General features: G+C 41.3%; 1 protein-coding gene across 1 annotated transcript in view; it reads right to left on the reverse strand.

The window, feature by feature from the left end:
* The window catches only part of GPR39 (G protein-coupled receptor 39), an 80423-nt gene extending 56876 nt beyond the window's left edge, over positions 1-23547 (reverse strand). The window contains exon 1 of the mRNA XM_074145745.1: positions 22680-23547. Coding sequence (XP_074001846.1) covers positions 22680-23547 — 868 coding nt within the window. The remainder of the gene's footprint in view (positions 1-22679) is intronic.
* Positions 23548-23854: the final 307 nt, after the last annotated feature.

Consider the following 23854-nt stretch of genomic DNA (forward strand, 5'->3'; position numbering starts at 1 on the left):
AGAGCATCCATAAGCTTCTGCACCACAGTAGTTGTCTGATTGCTGCTCAAGGCATGCGAGGGAGGAGTAGACAGTTTGAGTCCCAGTACAGATTTTGCTTGGAATAAAGTCAGCATTTGTGTTTAACCCCTTTTTGACCTCTGTGTAAAATGAAGGTGCCTGGAAGCAAAGCAGAAATAGTAATGAAACAGTTCATTGCTCAGTTCACAGTAAGCAAGGACATCAGAAACTTTCATTACAGAAACCAGCAGCTATAGTAAGATCAGTCTATTTGATGTTTGAATTAGAGGTTAAGGGCGGAGGAAAAGGAGAATTTCACTGTTTGTGATAAAACTCATCCCTCTCTCTGGATACAGCTAAGCCATCCCTGGCAGAGATGGACTTTTATCCCTGGCTCAGACTTCTGAAGAACAAATCTTTCTGCATTTTGAATGCACCAGATGGTATGCCTTCACAAAACTGGCCTCCAGGGAAGATACCTCTAAAATCCCTCCCTGCAAGGACTTCACTCCCTCTCCCCCCTCAAATTACTCAGTTCAGTCACTGAGTAATGCAGGACAGAAGCATATGCCTTTCCTTTGGCAATTGCATTGTGTTATGCTATTAAGAAATATGCCCAACCTGCCTTCTTTTCAGTTCAGTATATTGTACTTCTCCTAGATTGATGTATACCTCAGACCAAATAGTTCTGCATGGCCTAGACTGGGGTAATTGGATTACATTTATGTGAAACCCAAAGTGCTAGACGTTCTCAGGGGTGATTTTCTTTTTCAGACCGCCATTAGAGTCCCAAGGAAACCAAGTACAAAAGCCTAAACTAATCTCACATTAAACAGGATTTTTTTTTCAATCAAGTTGCTCAGGGAGGTTGACTTTTAATGGGAGATGCCCAGCTGAGAGACTAACACACAGAAAAAAAATCCCCAAACTCCTTACCCCAAGGGAAGAACTTCAAAACAAGAGAAGTGAGGAAATCTGCGTTAATGCCCACACATGTGCTCAAGCTCACCCTGCCCACGGGTGCCGATAGCTGGTAATTCATGCAGTGGCAAAAGCCAGGATAATTGGACTCTACTGTAACAAATAAAACACACTTACAAAGGAGTCAGAAATCATTATCCCTACGGTGCAGAAGTGTCCGAGGCACAGGGAGACCGTACAGCTTGAACAAGGTCACTCAGCGGGACCACAGAGGAGCTGGGATCAGAGCTGGAGTCTTAGACCCTGCAGCCAAGGGGCAAGTGCACTTTTGGGTGACAGGTGCTGAAAAGATAAGCTGACAAGTTTACAGCAAATTAGCCGTTCTAACTTTGCCGTCACAGTGGAAGAGGAAAAAGTCCCCCATCTTGAACATAATAGAGGAAGATACTTGTGACACATTTGAGTGCCTGAGATACTCATGAAATGTTTCGAATGGCTACTGTGAAAGGCCCCAGGATGCATTTAGATGTGCCTGCTAGGAAACCCAGGGCGCAATCAAAACTGCCGGGTGAGGAAGTGTACCTATCACTCCTCGTTCCCACAGGAGGAGTATTCTCACAGCATCTGGATCTGCGCCCTGTGGCTGGCTCAGGACCAAGGTGATTTCTTTGAGCTGTATGATTTCTAAACTGTAAATAACCATTTTGGACCGTGACAGGATTTTATTATATTTCCAAAGGGAAAAGATATTCTTGCTTGGAAATACAATTCAGAAAACCCTTTCAAGACTACTTTGAAGAAGAGGGGAGAGGATTCTTTCACAGACATGAGGGGTATTAACTATTTACCATTATCTTACTAATTGTTTCATAACACCCCAGCAGCATTTATGTTTCTTAGTGCAATACAACTGAATTACATTTAAATGGGGAGTAATTAAACTAGTGTTCTCTTTTTATTTTGTCTCCCTCGCAGACACAGACCTAATTTGGGTTCACCATTATTCTCCTTCAGAAACTTGAACGCTGTTGCCACAGTATGGACTGTACTTAGGGCTGAATGATAGGGAACACGGATTTATCGTTTAACCTGAAGGGCAATTTGGGAAAAAAACTCATAAGAATCTCAGTACAATGGGGTCAGAAAGGCTCCTCTGACTAGATTCATACCTTTTTCTTCAGAGCACTTGTCCTTCAGCAGGGAAACTATGCCCTGTGTCTCAGAAATTAGCTAATTTGCAGATTTTTGCATGTGGTCACAATCCAAACCAGAAGCTATGACAGAGCCTGCAGAGACAGGGAGTGATTGGGAGAGGAGAATGAACCCAGAAACAGATGCAGCGATCTAGCAGAAATCTCACATGCAGCAGGCTTATAGCTGCTGGCAGATCTAACTCAGCACTGCCAAACCATATTGCATAGGTACCTCAGCTGGTTGTTAGTACGTGCCACGTGCAGTGCCCACACATAAGCTTTGGTTTCAAGTGGACAAACATGTCAATTTGAAAACCAGGCCTCGCAAATCACTGCAGAGAAAGGTCACACCATTTGGCTCCTGACTCCAGCAGAGCACTGTGTGAGGGGAATATCAGTTGTCCTTTGTGTCACACCTCACAGAGACATGTTTTGGGTGGCTCCCCAACCACCCACGGGACAAGTCAACATGCAGTAACTGAGTTGTGCCAGGCTGAGCCATCCCATTTGCACATACCGAGTTTTCCTGGTGTGGCTGGGCTCTGTCACCTCCCCTGGGCACTCCCAGTACTCTCACAGAATTTTCCTTGGGAGGGGCACCTTTTAACTCTTGCTTTCTTTTTCCTCTTGGCATCACCTAGTTTGTCTTTCAGTCAATGGGTGATGTCATTTTTATGTTTGGAAAGGAAATTAGTCAGGGCTTAAGGATAACAGCAGTTATATCTGGTATTGTACTAGTGTACACCTCTGGGCTTGTGCATGCGAGAAATGACGTTAGTGTGCATTAGTGGGCATTAGGGAGTGCCACCACAGATGTGACACAACCTGGAGAGCCCCAAAACCAGGCTGTGTCCTCAGTTTTTCCTTCTCCCCTGCTCCGGATGGGTTTGCTATTTACAGGGTGGGAGAAACAGGGGACACCTCAAATGCTGATTTTGCAGATCAGACCAAACCATCATGGCAATGCCTTTTGACTTTGTTTTCTTGACATATTAGGGGCTTCGTATTCCTAAAGGCTGAGCTAAAGAGACCAAGAACTTTCATTTTAATCTCTGCGGAAAAAAAAAAAAAAAAAAAAAAGATTTTTAAACAACAAAAGTGTTGTTCTAAATATCTCCAGTTTGATGAGAAAAAAAACCCCGAGCTTCAGTTCTGAAACAAATGGGTGACCCTTTTGTCCCTATTCCCCTCCCCACTCCTTTCCCTCGTGCTCCCTCCCTATGGTCACCCCACCCTCAGCCCCATTTCAGCTAGTAACAGGGAATGAAGAAAGGAGGAAGGACAGGATGAGAAATAAAACACTGAAGAAATGTAGGAAGTTCCTCCTTTCATTTGGGAGATTTTCTAACAAAAGTACACAAGGATTTTTCTTTTTTAGGTATTAAAGACAGCCCTAGAGCTCAAACAAACCCTAGCTTCAAAATGGGAATCAAGGAAGGTTGATTTTTCATCAGCCTTTCAAAATTCATGCCAGAATAAGCTGCTAACACGGGCTGGACAACTCATGTATAAATGAAAAGGAAAAAGCTAGCACTGGAAGTTATAGAAAGAAGCTTGCTGGACCATGCACACCTTATTAAAAAACAGGATGTAGAAAGTAACTACCCCAGTAAATTACTTTTGGTTTCAATGTTGTGTTTCTAAATTTGCTCCAAACTGAAAAAAAAACTATGACTTAAAACATTCTTCTTAAAACTGAGCAATCAAATAAACTCAGACTTACACAGTAAGGATACTTAGCTTGGTAGTTCTATTAAGAATATTTTCTATAAGAAATGTGGCAACATGACAGTGGGTGTATCATTGACAAATTTACCTATAGATTTTTATGCTTGTCATAATACAGATCTATCTGCACTACAATACAGCTCTTCATAATAGGTTTTGATAGTTGGGTATGTAGAAGCTGTCATGACTACAAATGGAGGGAAACCCTCTTTCCAGCTATTCTGCAACACAAATCTTTTTGAGTGTCATTGAAATAATTTCTGCTGCTTTTTAAAAGAAAAGAAAAAGATACTCGGAAGGTTGTTCTTCCAGCTACACCATTTGAAATTCTGTCCAATCCTTCTACAGCAAAAACATAGAGGACCTGAGGGCATAGTCCCTTAGAGCAAGGGTTACAAATTTAGCAAAGTTATTGCTAGTAAACATGTTTATTTCAAAAGGTGTAGAGAACAAAACTTGTTAAATAAAATCATAGTGATGGTGCCATTGAGACAGAACGACTTAAAGTAGGGGTTGAGTGAATGAAATTAAATCCTATTTACTTTTGATTTGGGAGAAGAAGGGGAGAATGAGGGAGGGAGTTTGCTACTACTGAGTACTGAGAAAATTGCACTTTGCTCTGTAACTGTGAAGGAGTAAAACTAGTTTCAGTTTTAGAACCCCAATTGCAAGTAAGTTAAATAATAAATAACCCTGGCCAGACTGCAAAGTATATGCATATACTTTGGTGTATGGTGCTGGGACAGGGAAAAGGTGTTTTAAAAAGAAAACCATTAACTGGTTCTCCAAAAGAAATGAACGGGCAGCTGGACAGTAGGATAAAAATTGGAAGTTGTAAAAGCTTTGGGTGAAGTCAGAGTCCTGACTTATGAAAGGCATAAAAACTTTAGTATGCTGTGGATGGGCAATTTCCCATATAGAAAATCTTCTTCTGTCCAGTGCTTTCTGTTATTGATAGTTCTTATGTTTCAGATTATCTTCATCTGTAACACTTAAAAAGTAATATGGCTTTATGAAGCTGCCACCTCTCTCTCCAGCCAGAGAATTAAAAAGTCCTATTAGGCTAGGCTCCAAAACAAGAGAGCAGTCAATATTACCTCTTTCTTAATCAGACTATGCATATACCTCCGGTCAACAGATTTGGTGCTTGTTTTCAAGCAAACATCCTGCCCACTTGAGGCAGAGCACAAGAGCCGTAAAAAAACTATTATGGCTAGGATGCAAGAGGGAGCCATAGATTTTATGAACATGAGACATTGCTGGCTTATAGGATTTTATGAGCTACAAAGAGGAAGTTGTCTTTGAAGCATAAAGCGGTGGACACTTCACAATCACTTTTCGTCTTACGGGCGTTCAAGGGGAGAACACCCTCTGTCAAATCACAGCTTATATAATCATATTTTCCACATATAAACTGCTAAATTAAAGTCAGGGAAGATACTCATGGAGAGAAGGCTTCAAAGCAATTTCTTGTATTATCTGCAGGTACATACTCACAGACTGCTTTCAGCCAGCTGAGGAGAAAGAGATTGCAGCTAGGGCAAAAAGGAAGATCAGTCTCCAAAAAGTTATTAATTACTCACGTTTAGTCTCAAATCAAGTACCAGCAGTAGACTGCATGCATTTATCCCATTAGAGATCCTGCACATTTGTTCATTGTTGATTGACCTAGAACCGGCACATGGGTGGAAGATGTAAAGGAAGAAGGGGAAAGGAAGGAGAGGTTTCAGCTTCATTTCTTCACATCTTGATATCATGGGCTCAGAAAACCTGGATTATTGACATCAGATGCTGGTCTTTTCGAAAGTCCAAAATATCTGGTTGTGCAGCAAGCATTAAAGTGACACCCACATCACTCACACAAATGGTTATTCCTGTGGAGTGATGTGTGCCTGAATTAAACTGTACGGTTTCATTGCTCTCTTAATTTTTCTACACTCCATATAATTCTTTTGCACATGAAACTGCAAATTTATTAGAAATTATAAGCCTACACTCTACGTGTCACAGGAAGCCTGCCATCCTGAATGCACAAAGCACAGACATCTAATGCACCAATGTGTCTGAATGTGCAGGACTAAGAACAAACAAGCCTGCGGGCTGTCCCTGTGTTACTCCAAGACACAATCAGACAAAACAGATTCACCCAGGAGAGCTGTAGTCAGTCCATTTGGAAATATGACTGCCCCATCAATGACAAACCAGAGACACTATAAAGCAAATAGTTGGACTATTGCATAGGCTCAAGATGGAAAAATAAAGTAACTCCCAACATCTCCATGCTCAAATGGGAGAGAAAGAGAGGAAGTGCTTAAAGCAGAGAAGTCTCTTATCTAAAAGAGATAAAAATGAAGACTGTTCAAATGCAGATCAGGGAGAGATGAGCTGTTCTAACACTGCCAAGGGAGGAATACAAACAGGCTGCATTTCAGAGCCTCAATGCAAGTCCTACTGAGGCGTCTTCTTCAGAGAAGCAAAGCCTATGTCTAGACTAATCTGCAAATACACAGAAGTTTTTTCCTCTGAGCAGCTACAAGCAGGTGCAAATAATCCTCTTCATCTTCCAACACCAGCATCAGAGGTGGCTGACAATGAAAGTCTACTAACAACATTTCTTGCTACTCAAATCCATCTCCCCTTGACAGCTGACTGCAGTTCATTTTCATCTACTAACCCTTGATGAATATCTTAAAAAAAATGCAACAAATGTTGAAGCTTCTGGTAATGGTAAACTCTTCAAAGAAAAATAATTATTTTTGCAATGAAGATTCTTACATGTGCATTTTCAGGAAATGCAAAACTGAATTATCTGAAATGTGCTACACAGTTGTCACATAGCCTGTAGTTCTCAGAAGTAGCTGGCCACATTTCTTCGGTAAATAAACATTTCTTATCTAGTTTCAAAATACTTAACACATGCACTTAATATGCAACAGCTGTGTTAAAAACTGGAGAACATCAACTTTATACATTGAATTTCATTTTTACCATTCTTTCTGGTTCTAACTAGGTAAATTGTGTATGTTTTGATGTAGAGATTCTTCTTGTCTGTACAGGGCATAATACAATGGGTCTCAGATTGGGCTCCAAAATACTACCATGTTACAGATAAGTTACAAGATACTTCACTGAAGTACCTACATTTCTATAAATCAGTACTGCTTCTGCTAAGTCAGAATAGGCAACCGGATATAATTTTTTTCAGAAGTTGGTGATTCTAAATGAGCAGCATCCAGCTGCTCAGATTTTTTTTAACTTGTTATTATAGCCATAATAGGTTGCTCACAGAATTACATTTTATTCATGAGTTGTCTGCACATCTGCAGAATGTAGGAGATTTATTTTAACTTGTCTTTTTACAACTGGTCTGAGGATGAAATGCAGCTTTGCCATAAAGTTCACCAGCTGCAGAACTTTTTTCTGTTCCATAACACTCCTTAGATGAGGTTCAAGTGCTTTGGCGAGGAAACTTCCAGAGCGGATTCTTTTTGATTTTCCCCCAGCTTTTAAGTTGTGTGTGTTCCTCTACGGGTACATACACAGAACTTGCAAATACTAATGAGAGCTATGCATGTGTTCCTGTGGAAAGGCAGACCTAATACTGAAACTCCCTGCTCTGTTACGAAGCTCACATCAACTGTTTCATTTATTTTGTGCTAGAGGTGCCTATGATTTAGTCATTAATCCTGAAACACAATTTTCACACTGATGTGATAGCTAATATAAAACAGTGTTACTACATTTAAATAATAATATTGTGTTTAAGAATCTCAGTGTTTCTTTTCCTTTACACAGAATTTTATGTGTCCTTACAGTCAATTACCAAGCATGAGGAATTAAAGTGCTCCCAGCCCAAATAAGACTCCGGTAATATCTCAAACTATGCAAAATTAGAGAACAACTTTTAACCAGGCTAAAGGACTTTCTGTTCAACAGCCAGCTTACTAAAGTTAACAGAAGGGACAACAAGGAGCAAGCCTGAAAAATCTCCACAACTGTACAGCTCCTGGCCACCTCCAGCTGCAGCCAGTATCTGCTCACTTCTCTCTGTCTTTCTCAGTCCTGAGGATGGATGGTTGGAGAGAAGGGAAGGTGCAATTTTAGCAAACATAGACCTAGACAGAGTAACTTAATCTGCTTGGCATAACTAACAACACGGCTGAAGCCATGGCAGCCTCTATGAGCAAGCAGAGAATAAATTCTCATTAGACTAACATAACAGGAAAGGCCAACACATACAAGTCACTTTATGATGATCTGCTGGAAAATAACTCTCGGCCAAAGCACCTTGATCCACCCAGTGTCAAAATAAAGCAATTTAGCCTCACTCATTTTAAATTTTATATGAAAAACTGTTTTGTTTTGCTGAAGTTATCAATTTCTAATTTAATTATGCTGAATATTGAATTCTACTTGTGTAACCCCAAATTGTCAATACATTATTTCACTCCTAAGGATTTCAGGTCCTTTCCTGTAAGACAATGCATCACAGTTTATTGAATTTCTATAGCATTGCCTAATTTTTCTTCTTTGCTTCTATACCAGAATTACTTATAGTGAAATACTTATTTTAAAACTCTGATGATGACAAAGATACGTCCCCAATGTGATTTCAAGGATATACTTTTAAAAAAACCCAAACCCTCAGTAATAAATAAGTTGCATGTTCATGGGATAGGAAGCAGAATAATTACTCAACTGCTTTAAATAAATTGTGGTACCTAATGTTAATCAGCTTTAGTAACCTCAAAAAAGGAAGTGAATGTACATTCATTTATATTCATTAACTAGGCAGGTTTTCTATTTTAGGAAAGCAGAGGGGTTATCATGAGATTTTTGTTTCTATTCCTCCTATAGAACATCAGTCCTTGGATCAAAAGCATGATGTTTCACTTTAAACAGATTTTTTCACGCCTCAGAATTTTCTCCTTAAAACCATATTGACCAAAAATGATCAGAACCATTGATATATTAAAATAGTAGGAAAGTTAAATAAAGAAGATTTGAACCTTAGGGACACCGACTTTCTCAATGTTGCTTCAAGGGATAAAGAATTTGAAAATGGTGATGTAAAGGTGGCAATTATTCCTGACCTGAAATGACTTGAAAGTATAATTCAGTCAACAAAATTTTTGCCACCAAAAGGCTGAAATGCTTCTAGCTCCTACTGACTTCAACGCATTGATCTCCAGTGCACCCCGACAAGCATGGCATTTGCCTCATTCTCTAGGCTCTTGGGGCTTTTGCTGAATGAGGCTTTTTCCAAAATGTGGATGCTCAGGATGGGAGCTGGGCCCCCCTGAGCTGAGTCTGCTTAAAGACTAAAATAAACAAGCCAAACAAACCAAAAACCCACCCCAAAACTGAAAAGAAACCTCTAAAATTTCCTAATACACAAAGATGAAGCACTTGTTTCTGGCCCTGTTATTTTGGGCTTCTTTTCTTATAAAATGCAACGTTGCCAACCGAGGGGGCTCTGGGCTGCTTTAACTCCAAAGTGTGAGGAAGCTGCTCTGCATTAGGAACGTGCCTTGAGATACGACAAATGGTTTGGTGAGAATGGCTACTCCTTATGAGTCAATACTCTTATATATGTATGTATATATACACATACACAAATGTCTGTGTGTGTATACAGAGACAGACTGTATCAGCATTCCCTGGTGTCAAAACCCCACATTTTTTGCTGTCACACAAACCCCCAGAAAAGCAGGGACAGAGTGTATCTCAGTCTGCTGCTTCCTTTGTTTGAGGTCATATCAGGTATTGGGCTTTGCATGCCCCAGCAGGGCAGGCAACTCAGAGGTTTGAAGAAGCAATGCAAAGTTTAACTAAATGAAGCAGTAAAGCCAGACTGATCAAAAGCTCTCGGGAACCACAGTGCTGAACTTTAAAACTCATTTGTGAAAGGCAGCTGACACCTGATGCAGGAACCAAAACAGCAGAGCAAGCTCAGTACTGAGCTTGAGCTGTTCAATGCAGCTGACCTCCTACTCTTTCTTCTATAGGGCTGGCTAGTATGCAGGAGAGGCAGAGAGCACACCATAAATTCACTTTCAGTGCAGAGGAAAAAAAACCCTCCCCAATGACCACTTTGTGTTCTAAGACAAAGAGAACCAGAAAACTAAGCAACCCAAATTAGCAAGAAAAATACTTTTTTTTTTTTCCCCTTTTTTTTTTCCACAGCAGCTCTTCATTAGAATGTAGCAGAGCATCCAGCTTTCGATGAAAGCACTGGGAAATGTTTCAGAGAAGCACAGTGGCCAAGGGGTCAGGCTATCAGTTTCAACTAATATAAGGCAATTCAAGTGAAAAGTGATACATCTGAAAGACGGAAAATAAATGCAGAGCTCTATTACCAAGAAGGTGAACCAGAAAATAGCATACAGAGATATGCGGACAATTCAGTAGTAAGGAGAGGGGGAAATTCACCTAAGCACTGCTATGGACAGGAGTCCCAGCCAGGGCCTCAGACTACATAGCGTGAGAGACTATTCCCAAAGACTACTTGGACCAACATCAGATACCTTCAATTCTCCACTGATGCCTATTAAATTGCATAAATGCAGTGGAGCTCTCTCATGCCCCTAGAGGTGTCCCCTAGAGAGCAAGGCACAGGTGCCAGCTCCAAGAGAAGAGAATTTCTGTCCAATTTCCATTTCCAACCAGAAACATCAGTGCTTTGTGGAAGCCTTGCAAGAGTCTGTTGTGGCTCCTTGAGGTCCACAGGGTGTGGGGAAGCTGCCTTCCTCCTGACATCTTAACAAATTTGGGAGCAATTCTTCACCTTGATTGTTAAAGACTAGACCCAAAACAACCATAATCAATTACAGCATTCAAGGCCCAGGAGGAAATTTAAAAACTAGCTTTCAAGGTCAGGGTTTCAGTGGAAATAGATCCTTGTTGACAATCGGCAGAGCTTCCCTGAGCTTGGCAGAGCTGACGGCTACATTTGCAGGACGACTGCACCAGGTACATTTTCAGTGTGTTGGAGCAGCAAACAGGAAGACGTTTAGCTGATTTGCAGCACACAGAAGGGTTAACCTTACATTTCATGACAGAAGTTAACCCAAATAAGGTCTATGCTATTCAGTCTGAAGGGAAAAGAAATCAATTCTGGTTCCCGTGGGTAGGATTTCACCACTTGATTAGGGAAAGAAATGAATCTTTAAAGTATACTTACAGGAAAGGTATTTGCCATTTGCATGAGAGATGGGAATGGCTGCATCCCAAGTTAATGAAATCAAGTCTGCTGTGCCTGTTTGAGGATTTCATCTATTTGAATTATGCAAATATCAAATATAACTTCATTGTATAAAACTTCAAAATGAGAATGCTCTCTGTACATCCAGGGGGAGGCCAAAATAATATCTCCGCTCCCCAAACTTAACATTGTTTCCTTAAAGGCCACCAAGAGGTTATGATTTGGTCCTACAGCACTGCATTTGAGCTGTGACAGTCAATTTAGACAACATTCCTGCCTGTCAGCAAATAAACTTTAAGTCATTTTAAATTTTACTTCCATTTGATAAGGTTAAAGCAATTCTTTCTTGGAGACAGGGACTCAGAGGCAGGCTTTTGAACGCTAGTCATTGGGCACAGGAAGACTGATGGCCACGTAGGTTGTGAAGGAGGATATCAAGGCGGGCTGGCAGAGTGGATCTGCTGCAGCAAGAGGAGAAGCAGCACAAGTGGTATCTTGCCCTTGATTCAGAGACCAAAACATGCAGGAATCGGATCCTTCACTTGCGGGCAGAGACCCGCGTGTGCACCAAGCTGTGTGGTTGCAGGCCAGCTTTCAGAAAGTCTCCTTTTGGCAACAGCTATTTACTGTGAAAATGTTCAACTTGGGTAAGCTTGCTGGACCTTTTTTTGCAAGTTCAGCACCCTCCCTAAGAAGGACACAGGGTCACACAGTGCCACACCAAGGAACAATAAACATAACCTCTTCCTTCCAACCCAGTGGAGATCTGGGCTTTATGACCAGGACACACCTCCACTCCCAGCACAGGCAACTACATCATGGACTTCAAGAAACGGTCACATTCTCTAACCCAGAAACTGAGCTAATTTGGTCCAGCTCTCCATTTGGAAGGCTGTCCATGAACATGTCCTTCTCATTATTAGAAGTTTTCTTATTTCTGTCTGTACTCATTCATGGCCCCTATAGACCTATTAGTTCTTGTGCCAACGCCATCATTTAGGTCAATGCAGAGAACATGGCAATATTTTGTAATATCAGAGAGTTTGCACTGCAGGAAAATGTTTCCTAAATTGTCAATATGCTCTTTATAATAGAAAAGAATGCATTTAAATGTTGGCTTGGACCAGAAGACAAATAGAAAGGGGACATTTGAATTTCAAGTCGCTATCAAAAAGCTTTTTAGAATTCAGTAGACGCATATATGAGCAGGAATAGGAAAAGGGAAGGGAATCAAGACAATGGAAAATTTCAGTCTCCAGCCATTAACTTTTAACAATGAACTGCCTCCAAGTACACCAGGTGAGGAAAATCTTTTAAGAAAGGGCAAAAGAGAAGCACTGAAAGAAAGAAGAGGTATACACTCACAAACCTCCACAGGCACAGAGATCAGATCAGCTCTGGCTCTGCTCAGAAACTGCTCCAACTGAGGGGTGATGGATGGCCCTTCATACCCACCAGACCAGCAGATAGCAGTTTCAGAAGAACTCTCTCTTTTTGCTTTTCTATTGCCGAGGGTTTTTTATAGATCAATTTAGCGAATCCACACTCAGCATGGATTTAAAGCTCCGTAAATTCAGAGTTAATCAAGGGTACTACAACTTTCAGACTCAAGTCTCTAAGCAGAAGAGGATTGCGCATGGTGGAGGGAAGGTCCTTGGCCCTACAACTGAAACAAAGGCAACTCAAACTCCTTGATGTAAGGCCTAACTTAAACAGGCTGGGCTCCCTGGGCAGATTCTAAAGATGCACATCATGACTGCTAAGCTTAACTCATTGCACAACGAGATCAGATTGATCGTACCTGGAGTCACTCTGCATATCTTCCTCATTCCTCAGTACCCACTGCCCCAATGTACTTACAGACAACTGAAAGCCAGCCATATTCTTAATTTTGCTACATTAAGCAGTACAACCTCATTATAGCTTCTGTTAAACATTTGTCCCCCCATTCTCCAGTCATCTTAGTAGTCCTTTTCTCCAATCTCAACATGGGTACTTACACATTGCATTTTTTCAAAAGTTCAAGTTTAAAAAAAAGATATATTTTAACCCATTATACTTCAGTAGCTGTGTTACCCCCGTAGAATCATTGTCCAAGATTTTCAAAGGTGTGTGTACATCTGGAAATACCAATAGATGCTTTTACACATTTTGGCAGAAGTTGATGTCATCATTACTACCACTAGAATTTTGGTATTTCAGTTTTCAAGACAAAAAAAAAAAATCACTTAGATGTAATCCTTTGAGCACCCGTAATACAACCCGTTCCACCTATTTTAGACGTGTGTTTCTGACAACCGATCAGAAAGATCTGTTGAATAAACTTGTGACAGAAAATCAGAAGGCTTTTAGCAATTTCACTGTCTGAAGGGCAAGGGCATACTTGAGCAGCATGCTTGCCTTTGACTTCTGCTTGTCCTTCATGTTAGTTCTTATCTAATGGTTAAAAAGCTGATATGTTAAAGTCACGTCCACAATAAAGACTGTTTGAATCTCTGTGTACCTTATTGCTGAGGTACTGCAATCTTTAGTTACCTTAAAAGTTTAATTCTGATTGTTGGCTCAGTCATAGCACTTCCAAGAACTTCTCTTCTATAGATATCCTTAAGCATTACTAAGAGACTCAGCTGCTGAGGACCTTCATTCTTAATGCCCTTAAGGGACAAATTTAAGTTCAGTTGTATTTTCAAAATTGGGGAGCTCCAAAGTAGTCTTTATTGGAGCAACAGAATGTGAGGAACAGGAGGGGAAAAAATCAACAAATATTGGAGCTGATCAAACAAGACATATTTTGATACACACAAAAAGATTATTCATTACTGGTTGTGTTTTTTATCTTTTTTTTCTTGAAAAGTTTATGTTTGAGGGGCAGAGGTGTGTAGGAAAAGTATAAACAAAATTTGAGGGAGAACATTTTAATTGATTTTTTCTTGTCCAATCAAGCTTTTTGTTCTGCCTTCCTTAAGAGCTTGTGTTCCTGTACCTGGCTGAAGGTAGACTCTGTTTACTTGCCTGTTTTGGCATACAAAGAAAGTTTCAGATTAAGAGCAGACATACTGGGACAGACCTAGGACTCATCTGCCCATTCATTTCTCTCTGTGATGATCCCACATAGAGACCTGCGGGAGAAGGAACAAGAACAGAGGGATTTTCCTGTACTATTCACACCGAGTTTTTGGCACTGAGCAATATCAGGACTTTCTGAAGTGGAGATTGTATCTTGTTCTTGACAGCACTATCCTTCAAGGTTACATTTAATCTCTTTTGGAGCCCACTTTTACATTCAGCCTGCACAAGTTCCACAACTTAAATTTCACATTTTATGTAAAAAGTGCTAGAATAATTATATTTATTGGAATTTAATAGAAAAGGTAAATATATACTGAACTCCAGGGATTTTTCTAGGAAGGAGCAAGGAGGACAGTCTTCTAATATTTCTTCAAATCAAAATCACCTTCAGCAGCACCTTGCTAGTAGACACACCACTAAAACGAATGGTGGAGCATGAGGCGGCCCCTCCTTTAGCTATGCAAGACAATTCGTTGCATTCAACAAAAAGCAAACTGGCAATATTATATGGAGGAGCAAAGCAAGGTGGATTTGCAGAAGTTCTGTATGAACAGGGACAAAATATTTAAAAAACACTCTGACAGGATCTGTATCTGAGCTCTTTTACAGGGTTCAACTAGAGACTGCAGCAAAACAGCTTCTTGAATATCTGGGCAGATGCTATCTAATAAAACATGAGAAAAGAAAGCCATTTATGCTGAGTGAGGACAGGGATGGACAGCTAAGCAATGTTATCTTCTCTAATGCACCTCTGTCTCTGGGTTTTTTTATACTCATGAGTAAAGTTTAGTTTCCTGGTCATTATCACATATGTGCACCTGTTTGCAGGTGGATGTCAAGTGGTTTTTGAGTGCTCACAGAACTCTCTCTACATGCTTCTGTAACAAGCAAACACTTGCTGTCAGAGATCCCCAACTCTAACCCCATAAGTCGCACTTTCAACTTAAATATCTTCTTTTAAAAATTCATAAGAACAAACATAATAAATGCTTTTAAGAGAGAATTAAATGCAAGAACCAGAGGCCTAAAAACAGCTTCAGGGTAAACAAGGAAAAATTAGCTCATAACAATACCAGACCTCTTTCTCCGTTTCACCTTTCCTTGTAAGTCACTATTTCTACGATTAAGAGGTTCCTGGCAGACTCATTTAATCCATAATATTTTGACCTTGATATTACTCATGTATCCAGAACAGAGATCAGAAGGATAACTGCTTTCTACTTAAATTTAAAGCTGGCATCTAGCAGCAAAAATATGCTTATAATGCCCTCAAAAACGGCTAAAAAAAGTGCTATAGCACACTGTGCCAAATGGAAGTTAAAATCTTAACTGTTTATCTTCAGCGGAAAACATAATTTTAAAATTCCTTCTTACTAGTTTTTCAACTGTACTACCTCTCCAGTAAAATTTTAGGTTTAGGAACTCATTTGCAATAATGGAAGGGAAAAAAATACTTTTTAACCTAATGGTTGGCAGTTGGTTGGTTCTCAGTTTCTAACCCAAATGTTGCCTTTAGGAAACCGAGAAGTTATGTAGGATAAAATTGAAAGCTTCACATGACTAATAAATGCTCAGACATTAAAGCTCTCTTCCATTACAATTCACAGGCTAGCAATCATTGTTTAAAGATAATGGTCTTAACACCAGCTAGGAAAACAAAAGATTTAATTTTGTGAAATGTAGTATAATTGGAATATGAAACAATAGAGGAATAGATAATGCATTTAGTTTTCACAGGTGAAGACTTCAATAAATCATCTGTGAACTTGCCACAAATGAGTCCTATCTACTGAAACTGGGGAGTTGCAAGCACAATCTACATTTGAGATCGAGTCTGGCTCAGAAGAGATGGCAAGAAAACAGAAAGAAATTGGAAAATTAATGCTTAATAGTTTCTTGACCAAAGAAGGAGGGCAGCAGACCAAAATTGATGGGACAGGGTTACTTAATATATGGCTGCTGCATTCTATTTTAGGACTATCTCCCTTAATTCATTTCATACCTGGAGCAACATCTGTATTTCTCCACTTTGATGGAAATAAATCTTCCTGCTTTCTTATCCACTCTTTGAAGATACAGTATCCAAGGCTTCTACTTCTAAGAAACATGTCCTAGAGAGGGTTTGCCGTGATACAGAGTGTGTTTTTCAGAAGCTGAGATGACACAGCCAGACCTCAGCTCCCCAAAGACAGCAGCCCCCTGCCTGTTTCTTGGTTCCCACTGCCACAGCAAGGGATCTTGTCTGCACTTCCCTCCTTCCTTCTCTTAGCATATAACTTGGGGTGCCGGAAGAACCAAGGCCTGATGGGTTTACTATCTACAGCTTGTAAGAGAGAGAGAGATTAATACTACTAAGTTTAAGGCCAACACTGGTAACAGTCTTTAATGAGGCTTGAACACTCCAGGCAGAAGCAAGCATAAGGTAGAAATACTTAAGAAATCTCAGCTGTACGCTTAGTCTCTGGACAATACAGATGGCAGAGCACAAAGGAGTGGAAAGATACTTGTGCTTCCTGTGCCACAGGATGAGCTAGGCTGAAGCAGCACACCAACACCTATAGCTCAGTATCAGACCAGATGAAATACCAGTTTCCCTGCAGGGATCGGCTGAAAGACAGAAGCATGGCTGTGATTTTCACTAAGCACCAGTAAAGCACTCATTATCCTCATGGGCTTCTCGTGCACACAAGCAAAGACAGTAGTCACATGTCCATAGGGACCATATCTGCCAGCATATCACATATGGAGAATTGTGTGGATTACACTAGTGGTGAAATTGGTTATCCAACTAAATTATTTGCAGGGTTAGGTTGTTTTTAAAGCTGCAGACTCTTCATGTTGAAGCAATTTTTAAGTACTCTAATGCAAAGTGTAATCACACATTGATTTTTCCATTAAAACTACAAAAGTCTTAAATACCCTGGGGGTGCTGGCCTCAATTACTCCCTATTCTTCCATTCCTTTTCTCTCCATACCATTTTGCCATCCCTCGGCGTAGGAGGAAAGGAAGACTGTCTACTTAAGCCAAAAGCACAATCTTCTATTACATGAGTCCAGTTAAAAGCAGCGGTAGACAAATTGCTTTCTGTACAATAGGGAGGAAAATTATGCTGGTTTCTACTTATGTTCATTTTTAAATTACAGTGTGGGAAAACTGAACATACAGATATCCAGATTTTGGAAGTTTGCCTTGAGTCTGTTTTACTGTGGCTATGCATTGTGTTTTTTGTTTGTTGTTTTGTTTGGTTGGGGTTTGTTTTTTTTTTTGTTTTTTTTTTTGTTTTTTTTTTTTTTAAGTCCCACGGCTTTGTGCTAACAGCATTCAGTAGTATTGATTGGTTTTGCTGTTGACACCAGGTTAATACTTCTGCAGAGAAGAGGAAAGCAAATTTTACTGAACACCAGTAGGTAAATCCTTTTTTCATCTCTTTTCCAGAAAGCAGCACCTAAAAGAAGAATCTTACTCATGACAGAGAGTGGGTATCCCATTCAGTTGGATGGCCAGACCCTGGTCTGTTGGTGTAAGTGTTTCAAGTTCCCTGCTCAGCCCCTGCTACCCATTTCAGTGCATTCAGTCTCCTACTTGTCTTGTGCAATTCAAAGCGCTGCTCAGGGAAATATACGGATGGAAACACCATATAAAACACAGAGATGAAAATCATATCTAGTCTACAATGTATTTATCTTCAGGCATCTCTCCAACAAAGTCTCTGAAGAAAGGCAGCTGAGTGCAATGATAAGAGAAATGAACCAATGAAGCCAAGTTTAAAGAACATGGGCTGGAGCTGTGCTCTGGAATCTAATAAATTAGGTTATTCTTCCAATTTTTGTTCTATCTCCAAGCTTTACCTTTTTTGGTAAGGAAAAACCCAGCCAATTTCCAGCCTATGAAGAAGCATCTAATTTTCCTGTAACAGAAGTTCTACCATTGTAAAGTTATACTGTGCCTGAGTCATCTCAAGATGACAACCACATATTTTTCACAACTACTTGAAGTAATCTGCCTCCTGAAAACCCATTTGCCAAATGCCTTATGAAACCTATTACCTTAGTGATCTTTGGAAAGTCTATTTCTACATACAATACCTTTATTCTGAGCAAAACATTAACCTGCCAGCATGAGTATATGGGGGGAAAAAAAACGGTGCTCCAGCTTATGTTCTAAGAGGTCTTTCCATTTCTGACTTAAAGTTTTATCTAGCTATAGCTTATGGCTAGGTACAGCTGTATTCATAGTGCTTACAGTGGAACTGGTATTGTTATAGAATATACTGGCATTATTTAAACAGTCACCACCAAAGCAGTGGTACGAGAGAGGCCAGGCAGCCCAGCAGAAAGGGCACTAGTCCAAGATGCCTTTGTGACTCTCCATAGCATTTGAGGCCTTGGCCCAGGTCACTGAACTCTTTCTGTCTAGCTTTTCCAGCCTTTCCCTTTTGCCCATTTTATTTGGATTTAGAGACAGGGACTCTCTTTCTGTCTACAGCGCTTACCAGGGTCTCATATTGCTCTGTAAAGCAGACTAGACCTGAATCTACCTGTGCCATACCATGTCACACAAAACCACCACTGCCACCATCTTCAGGCTGATGCTCAATATATTTGACATACTTAAGCATTAGGCAGTGTGGTGGTGGGTTTGTAAAAATTTTTTCTTTGGTCTTTCTTGAATGGAGGTACTGCCATAGATTATGATAAGCAATTCCCTTCCCTGCTCATTAAAGAAGCTGTAGGATATTTGCTGTCCGGTCATGTAGGTGAAATTTGTCTTACAGCAGAAGGTTTCAAAGCAGAAAAGCTGCAGTTCAGACAGGAAGGAGACAATGGAGAGAGTTATCTGCCCCGCTTGGCTTGGGGGAGCTGGCGGACTCAGGCTGGTAGCACCAGGGTCTCCAGTTAGGTAGGTCCAGCTGCATCTCTGGCTCTTGTCAACCATTGCAGCTACAACAGTGCTTTAATGTATCTACCTCAACGCTGCAGTAGCAGCCAGTTTACTTCGATATTTCTCTCTTCTGGAATAAAGACTTCAGGATGGACTTCTCATCACAGTCAGGAGACAGAAAAGCTCTGCCTGGATGCTAGCTGGCAAATGGCAAACCATTGACAGCACCTAGCAGCCACATGCAGTGGGACCCCTCTGCTGTGCACACAGAAGAGTATTGCTCCAAGGGGCACATTGGAGGTGCATACAAAGAAAAGTAGAGGATGTAGCAACACTAAAGGACTTTTTTATGTCAATGTGTTTACTGTGGTAGGCTTGAGGTTGCTTTATACAAAAGAATTAAGGCTTTTAGCAGAAGCACAGAAGTGAAGCTGCAAAGGGAAGCTTTAGAAACAATAAATTTTTCATCTGGGATAGTCAAAACTCACTTCATTGTAGAGTACGTGTTCAGGTCAGTCAGATCAAGTCTGATAACAAACAACGGAGCTGCTTTTGTATAAATATGGCTTTATATTATTGACAGATTAAAAAATGTAGCCATGGCCCATCAGTGGGCACTGCTGGCAAGGAGCTGCTGGTGCTGAAGCATACCCCACCAGCAGCTTGTGTGGTAGGTGGAGTTTTCCGACATGACTCAGAAGACAACTAAATAAATCACACAGAGATTCGGGACGTATGCCCCAGTCTATCCAAAAGCACAAAATGCCTTATTTCAGGAGCGTTAAACAGACACTTACATGTGCCTCATGTTTCTCTTGAAGCCAGCTTCAACACTGGCTGGAAGTTGGAAGGCACAGCACTGCACAGCCTACTTTGTAAAAATGGAATTGATTTTCTCCAAAATACTGGGTCAAATTACCAAAATTTGAGCCGAACAGCCCCTGGAAGTATACCCTCCCCATACCAGGCATAGAGTAGTTATTGCAGCTGTTGGGCCAGTCCCTCCTCTCCATCATGAGAGTAGCAAGGTAGACAGAAACAGAAGGAACTGACATCTCTACATCAAGGACTTCAAATCCTCAGCAGGACCATCTGGGCTATAAGCAGAAAGAATTGAACCTTGCAGCCAACTTCCTTGGACAACAGCTCTTTCCCACATGAGCTCAGCCTGCCCAGCACGCTGCTGCTCTCCTCGCTTGGCCTCTTGCCACCTTCCTCCTCCGTCACAGCAGTGGTGTCAGCCCATCCTGAAAGTGTTGATACTACCTCGAGCAAGTAGACTTTCACTTTCAATATTTACAATTCATTTTCATAAATTTTCTCAAGTACCACACAATAATGCAATGCTAAAAAAGCATCAGTTCCTTGTAGTGTCTCCTTCAACTTAGCTTTTTCTCATCGTCAGGAGATTTATGAATTTAATGTCTGTTTTATAGAACTTATCACTTTTAACAACCAGAAGAAGAAAATGCTAAATTGTTTTTATTGCTGTTGGATGTTCAAAGACATCATGCTATATACTGTCATTTACATTTCACATTAAAAGTGAAATATGTTGGGAATGCGCAAGTATTTGTTTTAATTTGACCCATCTGTTAAATGAAAAACAAAGAAGACTTCTAAATCACTATATTTAAATTTAGCGATTTGTAAACAATTTATATGTTCATTTCTTCTGGGTTAAAACTGCCCTAAAGCATCACTCTTATGAAATCTCCAAATTAAATTGCTTTGCATTGTTCTCAGGGATGCAGACCACAGTTTCTTCCTCCTCAGTTTATTAATTTATTTCCCAAACCAAGTAAATTAGCAAGACCCATATTAAGAGTCTTGCCACTGAAATAATTTTGGGGAATTCACGGAAGTATCTCCTGGCTCCAGAAAGCTGAGAGCACAGAGAAATCTTCAGATATTGGTGGCAAATTCTCCTCAGATAAAGGACAAGCCAATTGCTTTTATTTAGCTTTTTAACACTTCTGCAGCAGCACTAGGTCTGCCCTATTCCACACTGGACCATCACCAAGCAGGAGCAATAATCAAGGAGGGGAAGAAAAGCCACAGCAATTTACCTTCAGCTCTCAACCTAGCTAGAACTCACTACGGGATTTGGATCTTAGACTGGGCTTTAATGTAGCTGTGGATGATAATTTACAAGGGGAGAGAGATCCACAGACATCTAAGGATCCCACAGTAGCACTTAAAGAGCAGAGCCTTATCTCTTTTTCTGCTTTGTGCAAAGTGCTGTATTTAGCATTAGCTGGCAAGCCTCTACCCAAGAAATCAGTACTTTTAGTGGAGTAAGGATACCGAGAGCCCTTTTAATCACCCAGATATGGGGCCTCTTGTCCTGGACTAACAGATGCCTTGCACAAGGAGATAATTTCTTTGTTAGATGTACACCCTGAGCACGAGGAAGAGCTCTGTACAGCCTGGAGTGTCACATCTCCCATTTGAAGCCTTTGTCACCCTCCCTGCTGGTACAGTGTGCATATCCACCCTTTCCCCAAACCTTCTGTACGTATGACAGGTTTTCACCATGTTCCCAACTCTAAAACAGGTGCAGCAGACAAGGAGCTGGGATCACCCCGGGCTCCTTATCCTGCAGCTTCACATTCCAGCCACAGACCACGATAAAAGCAGGACTAGATGAGGAAGCAGAGAATGCTAAAAAAAAAAAAAAAAAAGTAAAGCTGTAGAAGTGGACAGACCCATGAGTTTCAATTCCCCCTCTGCAATATCAGGCAGAGAACTAAAAAGCAACACAGAATACTAGGTCTACTGTGCATTCATACTCTAGATGGTTCATTTATTATATCCAGTATCATATTAAGCAACCCAACAAAACAAGAACCAGCAGTAATTCAGCCAAGGCATGATTAAGGGTGCCTCTAAGAGCATCAACAAACGTGGAGACTACATGGATCACAGCCCAGAAAGATTCCACGTTGGTGAAATGACAGCTTGATTAGTTTTTGTCTGAAAAATGTGGCAAGAGAGATCAGAATCAAACATAATTCCAAGATTATACACCTTCAAATAAAACCAGGAAAAAAAAAATTCAGAGGGCAACAGCAATTTGCAAGATGGAATCAGCTCTCCAGCCCAGCTTTCCTAATGCCCAGATGCAACACAGCCACTACTGCCAAGGCTCAGTAAGTACCCTCCTGGGAGCATCCTTAATTAACTGGGACATGCCTTCGGAGCAGGACAAGCTTCAGATCTTGCAAGACAGTCTTCCCTCCCATCAAGAGCCTTACTAAACATACGGGTATTTGTAATTTAACAGGAAAACTTGCAAGTAGAGCTACTTTATATCCAGGCAACCGTTGCCTATTGCTACCCCAAAGGCCAAGCAGCAACACCCTGTTACCCACATTGCTGCATATAGGCATGCAGTAGAATCAAACAACCTAAATAGCAGACAGCAAATGGGTTTTTCCTTCTTCTTCCCTCCCACATGTTCTAACAACTAAAAGAGTGAGTCAAAAACATGAAGGGAAATCAGGTTTCTTAAAATATATCATCACAACCAAAAGTATCCCTCTCCCTCATTTCACACTAGTTTCAAATCATACATCTCCCATTTTGGGGAACTTGGTGAGATAAAATGGAGGCCTCTGGGTTTCCTTCCCATGTGGAAAGGGGGCAGGGGAGTAGAGGCAGAGTAGGACGTGGCTCTTACCCAGGAATAAAATGATCTGTCTCCTGGAGCTCTTGCCCTCCGAGCTCTCACTTTTTCTTAGGTACTGCTCCTGGTGTCTCGGTGCACCCTTCACTGCCACAGTTCCTTCCTTGAGGATCATCAGGGTTTTCATCATGCTGCGGCACATGAAGGCAACAGATCCCAGCACTATGATATACACAGCAAAGGCGCTGAAGGTGCTGGCCTGAAAGACAGACCACTTGGTGGAGAGGTTGGTACAGATGGTCATATTTTGCTTCAGCTGAGGGAGGTGGTGCCTGGGCGTAGGCTTGACACAGGCAGTCATACCTTGGTAGCCCTCAATAGTTTCCAAAGGATATTCTGTGCCCATGGCAAAGAGCAGGGGCAGAGCTACTATGACAGATGTCCCCCAGACAAAGGCAATGAGCAGCTTCACTGTGCGGGGTCCAGAGGCTGCCTTGAACTTGAAGGGGTGGCAGATAGCCACGTACCTCTCAAAGCTGAGGGTGGCCACATGCAGCACAGTGGCATAACTGCAGGCTTCAAAGAGGAAACAGTAGAGCTTGCAAACTATGTTGCCGTTGGGGGTGGAAAAGGGGCTCCAGATGGCACTGAAGAACTCCACAGGCATGCCCAGCAGGATGACAAGCAGATCAGAGCAGGCCAGGCTCACCATGTGGTCCGTGACCTCCTTCTGTAGGTAGCCTTTCTTCTGCAGGATCCTAGTGGTCTTGATGGTGATGCTGTTGCCCAGGATGCCCGCCACAAAGATGCAGACATATACTGAGGCCAAAGTGATCTTGATCCAAAAAGACACCTCAAACTCAGGGATGTGGCTGTGGTCAATGAGATGAGAACAGTCTGAAGAGGACGTCTGTCCTGCCATGAGCAGCCCCTGGGGGGAGGAGGAGGAGGGAGGAAGAGCCTTCCTGCCCTCTCTGATCTTCAATTTCACAGCAAAGAGATCCTTTCTCGCTTTGCCTCTCTCACTGAGACACACAGGTCAGAGCAGTCAGGTATAATGAACACGTCTCAACTAGCCACACCTGTGGGTTTTGTTAGCGACAGCCACTGGGTCAATAAGCCAAGCAGGAAAGTGTTTTAGCTCTTACCTATTTTTATGGCAAGCACCTTTTGCTCCTTGTGGATTTTCCTCCTCCTTTCTCTAGTGAGTGAAGCTGCCGTTCTCCAGC

The sequence above is a fragment of the Numenius arquata genome, chromosome 3 (genome assembly GCF_964106895.1).
Source record: "Numenius arquata chromosome 3, bNumArq3.hap1.1, whole genome shotgun sequence".
In the NCBI taxonomy this organism is placed as follows: domain Eukaryota; kingdom Metazoa; phylum Chordata; class Aves; order Charadriiformes; family Scolopacidae; genus Numenius; species Numenius arquata.